The sequence below is a fragment of the Neodiprion fabricii genome, chromosome 6, assembly GCF_021155785.1.
Source record: "Neodiprion fabricii isolate iyNeoFabr1 chromosome 6, iyNeoFabr1.1, whole genome shotgun sequence".
Lineage (NCBI taxonomy): Eukaryota > Metazoa > Arthropoda > Insecta > Hymenoptera > Diprionidae > Neodiprion > Neodiprion fabricii.
Window position 1 is genome coordinate 10,386,989 of NC_060244.1, and position 15,246 is coordinate 10,402,234.

Below are 15,246 nucleotides of genomic sequence, written 5' to 3' on the forward strand. Positions count from 1 at the left end.
CGCTTCACCAGAAGCGAGTCAATTCGACGGTCAAGCCGCGTTTCTGGCGTCTTTTTTGCCGCGTGGACAAATCATATCATCCCGTGGGCATCGTGATCGGCGGTTTCGTTGTAAAAGCTGCGCCTTATACTTGCACCGTGAGCCCAGCCCACGATTGCGGAATGCGCGACGAAGTGAGCCGCAGGTGACAATAGGCAGCCGATTCGAGATGCGCGAGTAGGAAGCATCAACGGAGAATAATTACCGCGGACGCGGCGAGCAGTTAAGTGTCGCAAGAAGAGGACGAAGAAGAAGAAGAAGCTGAGGACGAGGATGGGGAAGGGGGAGGAAGGCACCTTGCGCCTGCCAACCTCCTCAAGGAATGGCACCGCGGTCATAAAAGTACCAACCCGCAGCGACAAACGGCGCGCGGCAAGCCTATTCCGGGAATACGATTAACCGTCGTTCATTCACGTCTCCCCTCTATTTCCCTGACACCCGCCGCATGATCCCCGAGTAGGTATAAGGTACGATACGCTTCCGATCCTCGCGACGATCGTTCATCTCCGATACCAGGCCTTTGCACAGCCGACAGCGCATCTCGCTCTTACCGTTTATTGTTAACCATGGAAAAGTTCTCTTATTTCCCGCGTCCCGTCCGATGCCGTGGTTTGTACAATGCGCCTGATTTTTTTTTTTTTTTTTTTTTTCACCTTTTGGCCGAGTAACAACTATTCTCCAATTTTTCCTTCCTTTTCTGGCAATGCCCGGACTTTTTATTTTTCCTCCACCTTTGCACCTCTCTCACCCGGAATTTTTTTGGTTTTTTCCATATCGTTTTATTTCACGGCTATACACGTAGCTGCTTCCCTCTCGCGTAATGACCGTCGCTGTACGGTCGAATGCTTCGCCGTCAGAGAGCCGGACCCTCGGGTGTAGATCGGAGGCACATACAAGAGTCGGATGGCCAGCATCTCGGCATCAGCCCCCTCTTCCGGGCGATCTCGTCTCGAGGAGTTTGCCTCGTCTTATTCCGACTTGACAATCATCCAGATGCATGGATATTACGGCCACGCCATGCCAGAGGTGGCTGACTCTCCGCTTTGCCGCGGAGGCACACGGACGCGGCACACCTTCGGCGCTAACTCAGCTCAGGATCTCGTGTGCGACGTGATTTTGTGTGTATAATACCGCGGATAGGAATGTCTTCACTTGTACCCGCCTTCCTGCTGATCCTCCTCGTAGCTGGTATACCTGTATTACTCCGGATGAATGTAATAGAGATACGGAGTTCCCGACCACGAGGTCCGATCGGAGAAGATGATGAATACAAGTACCTACATTTAAACATGCCGCTTGCCGCTGCATGATGGCAGACCACGCGACGTGTTTCATTTATTTTCATCGTTACGTATAACACACACATCTATTCCAGTACTAGTTCTATTCCACGTTTTTCTTTCCCGCCGCTACAGTCTTCTTTGCTACCTACGCATGTTATAACTTTACTTATTTTACGGCCGATAGTGTAATTGGGAGGGTGAGTGAAAACTAGTACATACACATATACATGCATATCTGCTTATAATATGGATATTATCGGGATACAGATGTGAAGACGTGAAATGGATATTTGCAGCTGTTGAGGTCACGCTGGTCACGCAAACACACACGCGCGTTGTCAGTTGAGACTCCGTTGTTAGACGACGTTGCAACAAACTATCCAAGAAATTTGACTAACCGTTTTGAGTTGTGGTTAGACGTAATATACCTATATTCTTGTACATCGATATACGTACGTATACGGCGTAACAGTGAAAGATTATCGAACCGGTTATGACGGAGAGCGTATATATTTAAATTGAATTTATGCGATGGAACCGGGAAACTGAATCAACTTTGGCGAATAGGAAAAATATACGGATTTAGAGTTAGATAGCAATAATTGCTTTATGGATAAGCCAAACTTTTTAGACCAACGATAAAAAAGGCGTTCTAAAACCCATTTTATATCGATGTTCACGTCAATTGTTATTTTGACGCAAAACGACGCTGCCAACGTAACATTCCAAGTTGAAAACTGTTGGTTTTTGATTCTGGGACGCTCCGCAAACACCTTCGACAAGAACCTGTATATGTTACGTAATATGTGCCTGAATGTCGACAGTTTTATTCATTTTTTCATGCGATGCAAAAGTAATGAATATAGAATCAGGAGTGAATTAACTTCGCAGATAAATTATCCGCTAAATAGTCATATCCTGCATGCTAAAGTGTCGACGGAAGTAGCAGGTTGATACAGCTGGACATGTGTGTGTGTGTGTGTGTAGACCTATAATTTCAGTAAATTAAAATGAATCGTAAAATTATACCAATTTTATCACTCGTCTCAAGTCCCTCCGATTCCATGCAGGCGTAAAAATATCACAGCAACGATCGCACAGGTAATATATAAAATATCGCGCATTGTTGAAGCGAGCTTAATTATTTTCAGCCAAGGGGGGTTTGTTCGGTCGCAATGAGACTCGATATTTAAAACGTCAATGAACCACGCAACCCTATTTCTCGCATCTCGTTCAAGGTGGATTGAATGGTATAATATATATATATATATACACTTACTATAGCGCCTTTCGTGGCTGAGGGCGATATGGTTACTCGAGATAAGTATCTTCGACCGTTACCGTAATTGTTCAACAATGAGAGCGATGAGATTACCGAGACCCTTTGAATTACGGTGGTAGGTGAGCCACTTTTTAGTCTCCGAGTAAAATATTATCAAAAGAGTTTACTGCTGAAGTATTTATGAGTGTAAAATGGTTGAAAATTTTCTTTTACCTCATTTCAGATTCTTCCCGTGTTATTACACACTTCCGTGAATTGAATTATCGCTAATTCGCTTCGGTGCATTTTTTCGCATTGAGTTTTCATTTTACAGGCAATTTGCGAATGTAGACTTCGTTACTAAAAACTCCTGCATAACTACGAATTGAAAGAAATTTCTTTTCCATCGAACAGGGGAGTTCCACGCCTGTAAATACTTGGTGAAAAAAAATTGCATCGAAAATCCGAATCTAGCGATTACTGAAAATCCTTCGCAATGGTGACAAATATTTAGATACGGATCTTAAAACTTGTGAAAAAAGATGAATTTTTTCAAAATCATGGTTTTTCTCACAAGTATTTATGTACTGATCTCAATATTTCTACACACAACCAAACAAGTATTTCGGAAGAATGTGCCGTTCGGAATTTTTTTAATTTTTGAATTTTTCCTATCATATTCAAAAAAACAAAACGCGTTTTTGCCCAACTTTAAGCGCCCCTTAACTGATCATAATACCTGCTACCACGCAATTCGAGAAGAATCTCTCCCGAATAACATTCTCATCATCTCATTTGAAAGTTGACCCGCAAGTCTAGCCTTATACGGTTGTACGTAAACGTTATAAAGCGTGGCGGAAGATTCGCTCGTCCGCGAATCCTGGTCGAATCACGAAATTCCAGCAGGATTTCAGTTCAGAATTCTTCGAGCAGCTTCCTCCCTTTCGCAAATTCTGCCGCGGCGCGGCGAGCTCGCCCCGCGAAGCACTGATGATAGTTTTTGCCGCGCAAGATTTTTTGCCACCACCCAGTCCGCCGCCCGACACCCACTCTCCACCCCTCCCGCGAACCGGGGGTGGATGATATATGGCCGCCCCCGAGACACTGGCCGCCCTCTGCAGAGCGAGACACGCGGATGGCCGGAATCTCGGAGAAGAATTCGTACGATATACCTTTCTATGCCGCCTTTATACTTCGCTATCTGTACATATATATATATAATATATATAATATATATATACACACACACACATATACATATATATATATATATACGCCATCGCGTACACCTATAAATCATGTTCAATCCTCAGCTTAGATTTCTACCACTGGTCACACTTGCGTACAACACTGTACAGGATTTTGTAGTTAACGACGATTCTCCGTTTTCAATTGATGAAAGTCTTTCGATCACTAAAAATAATTTCGGTATTCGACGTTTACCCATTCGCTCGGTCGATGCCCCGGAATCCTTTGAAATTGGAATGTTTCGTTAAATTTCCGGCAAACTTGTTGAAGGTAGTTTTCTTTTTGTTCTCCAATATTTACGAGGATTTTAATTTTCGAAACCAGATTAACTGTGTTCTTTTTTTGCAGAAAGTTGTAATTTTTTGCACGCCACGAATAAATTTTTCAATCCACCTGTCGTTCTCGATTTCTTCAATCGTACTTTTGGAAATTTTTTCCATCGACAGATTTTAACGGAGACTAGTTTTTTTATGTTTATACTTTTTATAGGAAAGAGGAAGTTTCCTCAAATACAGGTTGAAGTTGGTCTTACAAATCGTATGAGTTAATTTACTTATATTTCTTACGAATACAGACTGTAGTTTTTTCTTCACGGTTTTGGGCAGGGAGGAAAGAGACGCAAGAGATGAAAAAGAGAGAAGAAAGAGGGAACGGCAAAGGAGTCCCGATCTCCCAGGAATTAGCAAAATATCAACAACTGCTCTGCCCTCCCCCAGCGCAATGAATCAACTTATTTAAGGGTAGTTGGATTTCGCGAGTCGATGCACGGGGACTTTCCCCGCGACCGGGTTCGAGGAATGATTTATCGTACTTCTGGTCTAGCCGCCCCCGTTCAGCCCTGAAAAACATCGACGACTACGCAGACGACGACGACACGATCTTGCCAAATGAGCGCAAATTATTCGCGACTCCATCGATTTTTTTACAGTTGGACAATATTAATCGCAACCGAGTTAAGGAACAATGCTAGGTACGCGCGTCTGACGTGGGATTTTCAATATAGTCAAACTTATATTGCGGGCTGCTGCAGGAATACGCTGAGAAGAATTTCGTTTGTTATGGTTGTGATAGAAAGTTATACTTAGTGAAATACGGGGTTCAAATAACAAGGAAATGCCTTACAAGCAATCATTTCGTGTAATCGTAGTTTTTACTACTGTATATTTTTGAATTATTGCAAGAGTAAGTCTGTTTTTGTTTTTGTAGTTTACCCCTTTTTCCGAGTTCAGTAACGCTTCAAAATCAATTTATTGTTACACCAACGTCTAATCACCGCAATAGCTACAAGAAAATATAGCAAGACGTACTAGATTTACTGGTCATAGCTACCAATCTTAATTTCACATATATGTACGTAGAATTATATTTTTCGAGCATGGTAAAAAATTATAATAGTTAAGGACTGTACAGTAACCACAACTAGAAATTTTTCTCGGTACAGGCTGCTTCCAGGATTCAAATATTTTGTGCGATCGATGCGACACTTTTTTGTATATCTTTCTTCGAATAGTTGTGATGAAACGGCCACACAGAAGGTTGACGGAATGGAAAAAGAAAGTTTCTGTTCATGGTGAAAATTCTTATTTAGAAAAATATTGCACTGTCAAATAAGGGTCAATGAAATCAATCCTGCAGTACAGTGCTGATCTTTATACAGATTCGTGGTACAAGAAACGCTTGGGGGATAAACGCTGGAGGTTACAAGGTTACTCCGAGTAACCTTTTACTTTTAAAGAAACTCCTAGTAGTTTTTTTTGTCCAGATTCAAATTTGCACCGGTTACACTGCGTGCCGCATAATATTCAACATGTTTCACGAGAATGGCTCCAGTGTCGCCAATTTTGAATGTTTGTCGATAGCAATTTTTCATGTTACACTTAAATATATGCCCAATAACTTCCCTAACCCTTACGTGCGCACCCAGGGTACCCGGATACCCGTCTCTCGTATCTATTATTTTTTGAGTGCGGATATGAACGTAACCATCCAAAATCTATTTACTTTATCAAATAAACATAAATAAAAAATATTCGAGCTATTTTCAAGTCTTATAGAACAGTTCAGTTGCCGCAAAAGGAGCACGCGGTCAGTTTTGATCTTTGAATGCCAGTCGCAATGGTAGTTGCGTAGCATGGGTTTACTTATTTTTTTATTAACCTGTGCTATCTTATTAAGACATTTTATCAATATTAAAACTTATTTCCAGGTGACTGAGTCTCTTTTTTCATGTTTAAACACGGAAATAGCTTCTAAACAATTTGAATTCCGAGGATCGGGAGTCACAGATCGTTGAAAAAAAATTTCAGAAAATTATTAATAAAAATGTGAATTGGCGGGCACCGTAAGAGTTAAATATTATTTTATCTTATTACCTTTTCATCCGTCAAAAAATAAATTATCAAATTTTTACAGTTTTACAGTGGTTGTACCCCTTAATGGATCCCGTTTCGGGGCTGTTGCGAAAGCTTTTCTTGGCAGAAATATTGAAGAAGACTTAATTTCGAGTATAGAGCGTAGTGAATGAATAATTGGCGGGGCAGGTTTCCCGCGGTTGAAAATACGAGTCCCATCCTTGTTGACACAGCATTGTATCAGGCGGACAATGGCAAGTTCGCGGCAGAGGTGCGCGTGCCAAAAGGCGAAGGGCGAAGAGCGAAGAGCGAAGAGCGAAGAGCGAAGAGCGAAGAGCGAAGGGCGTCGTAATTAATAACTTGGGATTGATTAAGGTGTCAGATAAGTCTATAGAGCGGTCGCCCGGTCCCCGACGCGTTACAATATGATTAATAATTTTGAGATAGCGTCCCTTTTCACCGAGGCAAGAGGCCGATTTCGGTAGGGTGACGCCCGCGGCACTTACGCCCTAATAAATTGCTAATCACTTGCAGTGCGCTTTGCGTTCGACCGTCTTTCGCCTGCGCGTCATGAAGGTCGTCGAATGTTTGCCGGCGTAATTATGCGACATTCGAATGCCGGCAAGTTACTGTTAAAAACATTTCAAATTTCTTTAAAGAGACACGATTGGCGTCCGCCTCTACATCTTCCTCTCTCCATCTCACAATCAGGCGCATTCTCTGGATCTCTTCGAGAAGGTCGGGACACCCGAACGTCTACAGCGGGATGTTCTGAGCGATCGTCTATGCAAATGTCTAATCCTTTCTAAAATCCGTCAGAGTGACGTTGACGAATTGGCAAAGACTTTAAAACTCGCTCAGACAAATTGCGATCCTAAAATCCATTTGTTTTCGCCACCTTGCAGCAGGACTCGGAACATAAGGATTCGTGCGAATTGCAAACACTTCATTAATTATTTATTATGCTAAAGTGGGAAATTCGACGGAAATTTACTGCGATTACTAAGAGACCGTACTCGGTTCATTCACTCTCGATTATAATATTTAATAATTAATTATAAGACAGCCTGATCCACTCGCGGTTGAGCAACACGATTTCCACGACAGTTTTAAACTCCTAGTCAATCGATCGATCGACTGATCTGTCATTTCATGATACGAAATTTTAGAAATAAGAAGTTTTCTTTCCGTCGTAATTTGGTTATCAGCTAGATTGAAAGCTGCGTGGAATTAAAAATTTTAGAAATTCCAAACGCAACAGATTCAGGTACATAATTTGAACAAAGAGTGAAAAAACAATCTCACAAGGTGTAATTTTGCAAAAGAACTTCGAAGGTGTTCTTTCTAAGGGTAAGTTTTTACGACTATTTACGATTCCTCCTGACTTCTCGATGTATATTCCGTGGGTTTCCACGACTGCGGTGAATACCACGAGTTCCCACGCAAAGCCACACCACGCGTGTCCGAATCCTTAGAGTCCGCAAGCAGGCATCAAGCTAAATTTAGCGTGACAACTGAGATTGACATATTTAAATTGGCGGTGTTAGGTAATCCGCGAGCTATGCTCCGCGTCTCAGTGACAGTTGGACAAACCGGGGATCAACTCTTTACGCGGCTTATATACGGTTATACGTATACCAACGTCATGTCCGGTGTCACATATGCCTTCGTCGGATTCCCCGATTAAGTTATCCCTCCGTGTACCACATATCCCCCCCCCCCCCCAACCCTCGCAGCAGTTCGGCGGACAAATTATGGATATGTAACGTTGTAAAATCACGAAGGGAAAAATTGCAGGCTTGCCAGAGCCGGGAAGACTGCAGCGGCTCTCGCTCTCTCTCTCTCTCGCTCTCTCTCTCTTGCCACACGTCGGTATACGTAACCCTTAAAAAAATTTACGAGGGTCTCGAGTAGGCGCCTATGTACTACATAATATTTGTTATCGCGAAATTGCGCGCGCGGCCACGTGGAAGGCGAAAATATTTTTCTGCTAACCCCATTGTCTTCGGGCTTGAAGCTCCTCTTTCTAAAGGTCTTTGATTAATTTGCGGAAGGGAACAGAGATGGAGATTATGTATAATAGGTGTGTAAAACCAGAGTTAAAAAATACACCCATTTTATACGGTTGAAGAACGTTAATAATTTTGCCTATATTTATACGTGAACTGAAAATTTTTTCGTCATTTTATTTTTTATGGCACCCTATTATTCAACGATTAGGCTTCATACACGGCTGTGATGAAAATTTTATGACAGTTGTTACTTTGCAGTGTTACTTTATTTAACGACGTTTAGCGCGGCGATTTCACGCTTCAAATCCGCCGAGGCTATATAAACTCCTCATCATCGTTCGGGGAAAAACAGTAGGATTTATCTTACTTAATTCCCGTAAAACAATAATAAGAAAACTAGATGAATAAAAACAGCGATAGTAATAGTGAAAACAAACGAAAGAAAAGTCAAGGACTGATTGATTGATTCCCTGAAATCTGCAAGAACAATGCTGCGGAAATGTGTTTGGATAAAACGAAACTGGATCATACGATTAGCGATAGCCAAAGCAGACGATCGGTTTTTAATAATATCAATCATGCATTTTCTGACCAATCGAACGTCACCCGCTAGATTAATTTCTCGATATTATGAAACTTTCTCTCAGTCAATTAAACAGAATTGTAATATCCAATCCGTTTGAAAGTGAAACTACGATCACATGCGTAGAAGAGAATGCACTCGGGTATCAGTTGGCGTGGATCGTGGACGAGATAGAATACAGATAAGCCGCGACGAAGACTCTGAGTAAGATGGAAAGGTATTAAGAGGAGAAAGATCTTTCCTTGGGGCGATGTATCATTTGCTCGGAGGTCGTTAGCCGGTTTCAATTAGTTTTCCCTAGCTCTGACCGCCCCACACCGTCCCACGCGGAGCTACCCTTAATCGTGTGGGCCAGTTTTTTCTTATAATTAGGAAAAGCTCGTTAATGTGCGACGAGGAGCGCCGGCTCTCTCCCCTCGATCCCGAGGATCCTAGGTCACTCGAGGTATATAACGCCGAGTGAAATGGACCAAGTTCTCCATCCTTTACGCCTTGACAATTTTCATGGAGCAATTCGTTCGTTTTATTATGCAGCGTGACCGTCCCGCGGGTTCGAGAACATTCGACAATCTGTACAACACGTACAAGGAATAGTTTCGGCCGTGCACTAAATGAAAGTGCAAGTTTAAGTTCAAACCAATACTTTTCAAATCCCATGGCGAAAATTTTCAAAACTGATGTCGATCAGCGACGGAGTAATGAATATTGTGTCTAGATATACACTCTTAGCTGCACGTATTAGCGAGAGTGCAAAAAGTGTAATAATACAAATTAAGCCGCAAAGTACGCCTGTCAAAATTGATCGATGCCATTGTGCATTAGAAAATCATTAGGGTATTTGAAAATCCATGCAGACGTGTACGAAGCCCCATGTTTCATTTGCCGGTAAAATTTATACGTAGGTATATCTGATCTCGCAGTTGCTCGACAATTCATTGATTGCGCAATGAGCATAATGGATGAATGTATGTATATACGTCGGGATTGGCGAATTATTCAAGCACGTAGGCCCCACTTGGCCACATGATGTAATATGTATTCATAAAAAATTATGGACACGTGAAAGAATCACCGACAACTGTACGATATCCGTAGGGGGGTTACCTATCGTCATCCAACGTGAATTTGCCAATGATCGGTAACATACTTTACCATCGACAAACAAGGAAAACTGCATTTTTATCGACTGATGGTAATCAAAAGCGCAATGCTACCCAACTACCAACGGATTTTGCTGAGTCCTCGGTAACTAAGGCAACGACTTTTCAAACGAATCGAATGTGAAAATTTTGGAATGAATTTTCTACTATGAATTTGAGAATTCATATAGAAGCCTGGCTTCTAACAGAATTATTGGTTCGAATCGGACGACAAAAATTACTATTACTTTTATTGGTCAATCATTCACAATTTATAAGTTTTATATCTGGATCGCTATTTTTTACCACATATTCATGCACTTTATGTAAAATTGATCGATAAATATTTCATGGTTATCTATCGAATCACCATGAAGTTTGCAAATTACCAAAATACAAAAACAATTTCGTTGAGTATAATTTCTTTTCTCTTGGGTTCACTCAATATTTGGATGCTTCAAAATTCTAATCTTTAGAAACTTTCTTAAATCAGATATTCTCGTGGACTTTGCAAAATATTTTAACAGAATTATAGGCTGGATTCAAATTTATGGACTAGAAAACGTGAGACGTGGTTCGGCAGTGAAATGAATATCAAACCCTTCTTTGTTTACGGTACAGAAAAATCTCTAAATTATTATTGTCATTCGGTATTTCAACTGAAAGAACGAACAAACAAAACTCGGACAGTTAGCAAGGAATGTCTTTTACTCCAAATTGGTACAGTTTTTCACTGACGAATTTCCTAATTTTTCTGAGTTTGTTTTGGGACAATTTGAATTTTCAGATAATTAAAATTCCCTAACATTTTCAAGAGTCCAGTTTTTGCAAATTGTGTAAACAGCCTATTTGCTATATGGATATAATTTTAAATCACTCACCGAATGAAGGATCTCCAACTGTCAACAAATCCTTTTTCAACGGCATAATATATCTTTTCGGGATCTTCGCACTTGAGAATCTCGTTTCTGTTTTTTGCATAGTAGAAATCTGGTAATTCATCTTTTTGATTTTTCGCTTTTATTTTGTCGTCCTCCTTTGCTTTTTGCGCATTTTCCATTCGTTCCTATATTAAACATGTTTGACTATAATAAATGACTAAAACAACGCTTCATTGGTTACTGATTTATTTGAAAAGACTGTGGTAATTAGGCTGGACCAGAAAAAAAAAAACATAATGTATGTGTGTGTGCGCATACAAATGAAAACCTTTTGGTAAATAGTACAGAACACAAGATAGTAAATTACGTACCACGCAAGTCGTGCAAGGAGATGTAGTGATGGGATATTGTTGAGCGTTAGGAAAATACTTCTGAAGTATTGTCCAAACTTCAATGGGTACCAGTTTTCTGCTGGCATCTGGCGTCTTCAAGGAATTGTGCTCACATAGCAAATCTTCATTGAAACTTAGTATTACTTCACTTTCTTCATTTTCTTTGGGGCTGCCTGCCCGATCTCCTTGATTTTCGTTGTTATCCGAGGTCTCCTTTTCGTTTTCCATTACCTCAGTAAATTTTTCCATTGCTAACCGACGCCACGATCTCAATGAATCTGCACCAACGATGTAGCTGGATTCTGTCCTGCATGAAACGGAAAAATATTCGAGGCTCGATACATCTGAAGAACGTAATGGTTTGTTCCAGATAGAAAATATGTGAAAGGACACTCAAGTACTGACTTACTGTTCTTTGAAGTTTCGCATTAGCTCTGTCACCTCTTTTTGATCCTTTTCTAGGGCCATTTTAAATCGCAACATTTTACATCGGTGTTTGACACAAACTTCGCATAACGAATTATCATCGAGACGCGGGCCGCCACGATATTTGGCGTACAACATATCAGCCGCAATTGCCGGTACATATTTAGCACGATTGACGCGAAGTGGATCCAAGCGATGATGCGGACAAAGCAAGACAGAATTATCTATTGGCATGATTCCATTTGACGTTGATGCCGAGCTGTTAAGCCATTTCGACAACCAATCAGAAGGGATCCACTGGAAATCGCCAGATCCATCATTCTTTAAAATTATATTGAAAAAATCGATAACTAGTTGTCTCTTGTCGTTTTGATCCTCTATGTCCTTTTGCTGAAAGGTAATAAATTTGTAAATAATTCTTGAATGATTATTATGCCAAACGTTAATCTTTCCAGTAGTCAGTCATTTTAACGAAACGTTTCTTTTCTTTGGCTTCCTAGTTTTTATCAAAATAAAGTCACGCATAAATTATATCACACAGCTGGCTAGATACCTTTTCCTGTTGAATCGCCAGTAAGCTTAATTCGTGTTTAACGTTTTCTTGCTTGACCAACTCTCGTACAGTATCGCTTACTTCCCACCTCTCAAATTCCATCTGAAAATAAAAATACGATTGTCGTATTTGAATGAAAAATTAAATCTCAATCTGATAAAGTCTTGATCGGTAATTGCGAAACGATTTTCTTGTTTTGTCGTTAAAGATTGCATTACCTCTTCATAAAAATCTCTTTGACCACAGCTCATAGCTCTATGAGCAGCACCGTTTAGTGTTTTGTAATCAATTTTTGAATTCTTCAAAATCTGTGTGGAATTCGTATTATTTGTTGTCAACTGGTTGACATCACTCTTTTTCAAAATATCTGTTTCACGATCTTTGACGCAGTCAGCAGTTTCGTTTGAATGTTCATCTTCCTTATTCGCATTAGATTCTTGAGGCTTCTCTGTTAAACTCTCTGTTGAAAATTCCGCTGATATACTTTCTGATTTGATAACTTCAGAATTCGGCATGTCTGAATCACTATCTGCCTTCCTCTCATCATTTGGAGTTTCCAGTTGATTAGTGTGGTTGAAATTCTCCGTTTCCTGCAAGCTGCTCGTTTCAGAACCAACCTTTTTCGGTCTACCTTTCTTTGACACATTTAATTTAGTCATATCATTCACTCTTTTATACACCAACATGTAGGCCGTATTTGACGATAGGAATCCTTTCGGCACACGCGATCGTTTCACATTTTTAGGAGCATCTATAAGATTGAAAGAATGACAAAGTTTCAAAATATGATTAGAAGGTGAAACAACTGGTATACACGTAATAGGTAATCGAAATTTTACTGCGAATCATTTACAACTCAACCTTAACAATAACCTACCGTTGAGACCATCCTCGATGCGTTTGTTGTGCATCTTTTCGACCTTGTCGTCACTGAACTGATACCATTCACCGTTTGAATTGCATATATTTGCTATGTAATGACCAGAATGTGCCGAAGCACCCTTGTGGCTCAAGACAGCAACTAAATTGTAGAAGTGTGTTTGGGGTGAACTTTTCAAGTACTCGGACATGTCCAAGTCCTCAGGAAACTGAATGTACGAGCTTAATTTCCGCTTCTGGCCAGAATCTCTGTAATGAATAGAAAAATATATAACACTCATCTAATCAGTTCTCGATACGTTATGCCTAGCAGTACTACTTGGCACAGTAACTCGTTACTTACCGATGAAACACGAAACGTAACAATTGAATGTTTAGGGTCTCTGGAAGTACGTCAAGTCTGATAAATCTTCTAGCATCCTTTTTATCGTTGCATGTAGCGCAGAGGTACTTATTAGCACCAGTCAATTCTTCCTCCATTAGATAGGTCTCCAATGCTTCTTTCAAAGTCGCGGCCAATTGTAAATCAAGTTCGTAAAACGTAGTTGGCGTGGAATATTCTGTCCTGCATGTTGTACAGCTATGAAACAATTGATTACCTCTAATTAAAGTGTTTCCTTCAAAATATCCTACAAATAGATACATCTTGAAAAATAACTATTCACTCCGCAACACGCACCAATTTACGTAGCTGTATTTGCCTTGGCTCAGTCTCTGTAACGTATCAGTGAGTACAGTATTTTGCTGTAGTTTCCTCTCGATGTGACAGAGAAGAAGCTTGGAAAATTCTTGGGCATCCTGCTGCGTTCTTGTATCGAGAGACAAGGCGATTGCGAGGTTCGTTGGATCCAATGACTTTTTATTCCCAAACTGTAGCATTGCAAATATATACTGAAGTTGGCCAACTGCTGTAATAGGGTGATACGGCTGTCCGTTTTTTTTAGCTGTTAATAAATTCTCGCTCTCTTCAGGGTCTTCAGTGATTTTCCACTTATATATCACCCTCCTGCAATAAGGTTTTAAATTCCATTACATCGACATGCATAAAACAGTGGCAATAACTTTGACGAGATATATCAATGTTTTGAAAACATCTACGTCAAACATACGATATACTAACATTTTAGGAAAGTTCTCTTCATTGGATTTGTCAATAATATTAATGGTTGCATTTAACATTTTGCTAGTACATAAGTTTTACACATGATTTCTTCATTACTGTTAATCTTGAATCATACCTCATGTCCTCGTTGTGAAACCAAACTTGTATTAAACTATTGACATAGCACGTAGCCCCTAAATTTTTCAATCCGACATACTGGGTTGGATCACGAAGTTCAGAAAGCGAACTTTCCAAGGGAGCAATCTCGGCTGGTTGAGATTTCATGTATTTTTCCTCTCCTATTCCAGTCAAACACTGTGGATTGTTTGTACAGTTTCGTCTGGAAAAAATAGAGAACACTTGATCAATATTAACTTGAAAGGTAGGACATAACATACATGCAAGAAACGATGCTATTCGCTGACACAAGTATCGTAACGCAGCTGTATAATTTCCATAGATAAAGGAGGATGCTCATGTCTTACTTGCATGTCTTGCAGTTCTTCAATCCAATTCTGTACGCTGTTTTTATGTGTATCGACTGCATCTCATCGACGGGTGTATTTTCAACCCAAGCCCAAGCCATTTTATCCAGTTCAATTTTCTTAACTGGAGGCATGTTTACGCCTGAAATGCAGTGGTGATGAGGGAAACAAATTTGCGGCAAATGAGTGTTGATAATTTTTCCCTTAGCGTTGTTAGTCCCGATCATTCGAGAAACGCGTAGTTTACCAGGCATGAATTCACCCAGTTTAGCTCGGCTCAAGTGGAGAAAAATACGGTAGATATACTCACCGGTAAATGCGACCAATATTCCGACGGTATTGGAGGTTAACTATCGATGTCAAATACTCAAATGCGTATCCGCGTATGTAGAGTACACGGTTTTTGAGCCGAGTATTTGTTTACGTTATTACACCTCTCTTCGTGACTCAGTAACGTGAGAAAATAATTCACCGCGGCGTGGGCTTACTTTCCAAATATCCCACGATTACTTGTCCCGAAGTTCACGCAAAAGTCTCGTTTTATTTACAGTAGAATTTTTTTGAAAAAGAACATCTAAATACATCAGTCCGCCGCGATGGCAAACCTCGCTG

General features: G+C 40.4%; 1 protein-coding gene across 2 annotated transcripts in view; it reads right to left on the reverse strand.

The window, feature by feature from the left end:
• The window catches only part of LOC124185412 (ubiquitin carboxyl-terminal hydrolase 48-like), a 58,532-nt gene extending 43,287 nt beyond the window's left edge, over positions 1–15,245 (reverse strand). For both annotated transcript variants that reach the window (XM_046576169.1, XM_046576168.1), the window contains exons 1-11: positions 14,945–15,245; positions 14,635–14,776; positions 14,286–14,489; positions 13,727–14,053; positions 13,391–13,627; positions 13,046–13,296; positions 12,387–12,919; positions 12,169–12,270; positions 11,599–12,005; positions 11,169–11,496; positions 10,798–10,982 (exon numbers count right to left, since the gene is read on the reverse strand). In XM_046576169.1, coding sequence (XP_046432125.1) covers positions 10,798–10,982; positions 11,169–11,496; positions 11,599–12,005; positions 12,169–12,270; positions 12,387–12,919; positions 13,046–13,296; positions 13,391–13,627; positions 13,727–14,053; positions 14,286–14,489; positions 14,635–14,768 — 2,708 coding nt within the window. In that variant the 5' untranslated portion in view covers positions 14,769–14,776; positions 14,945–15,245. The remainder of the gene's footprint in view (positions 1–10,797; positions 10,983–11,168; positions 11,497–11,598; positions 12,006–12,168; positions 12,271–12,386; positions 12,920–13,045; positions 13,297–13,390; positions 13,628–13,726; positions 14,054–14,285; positions 14,490–14,634; positions 14,777–14,944) is intronic.
• Between the last annotated feature and the right edge of the window lies 1 nt (position 15,246).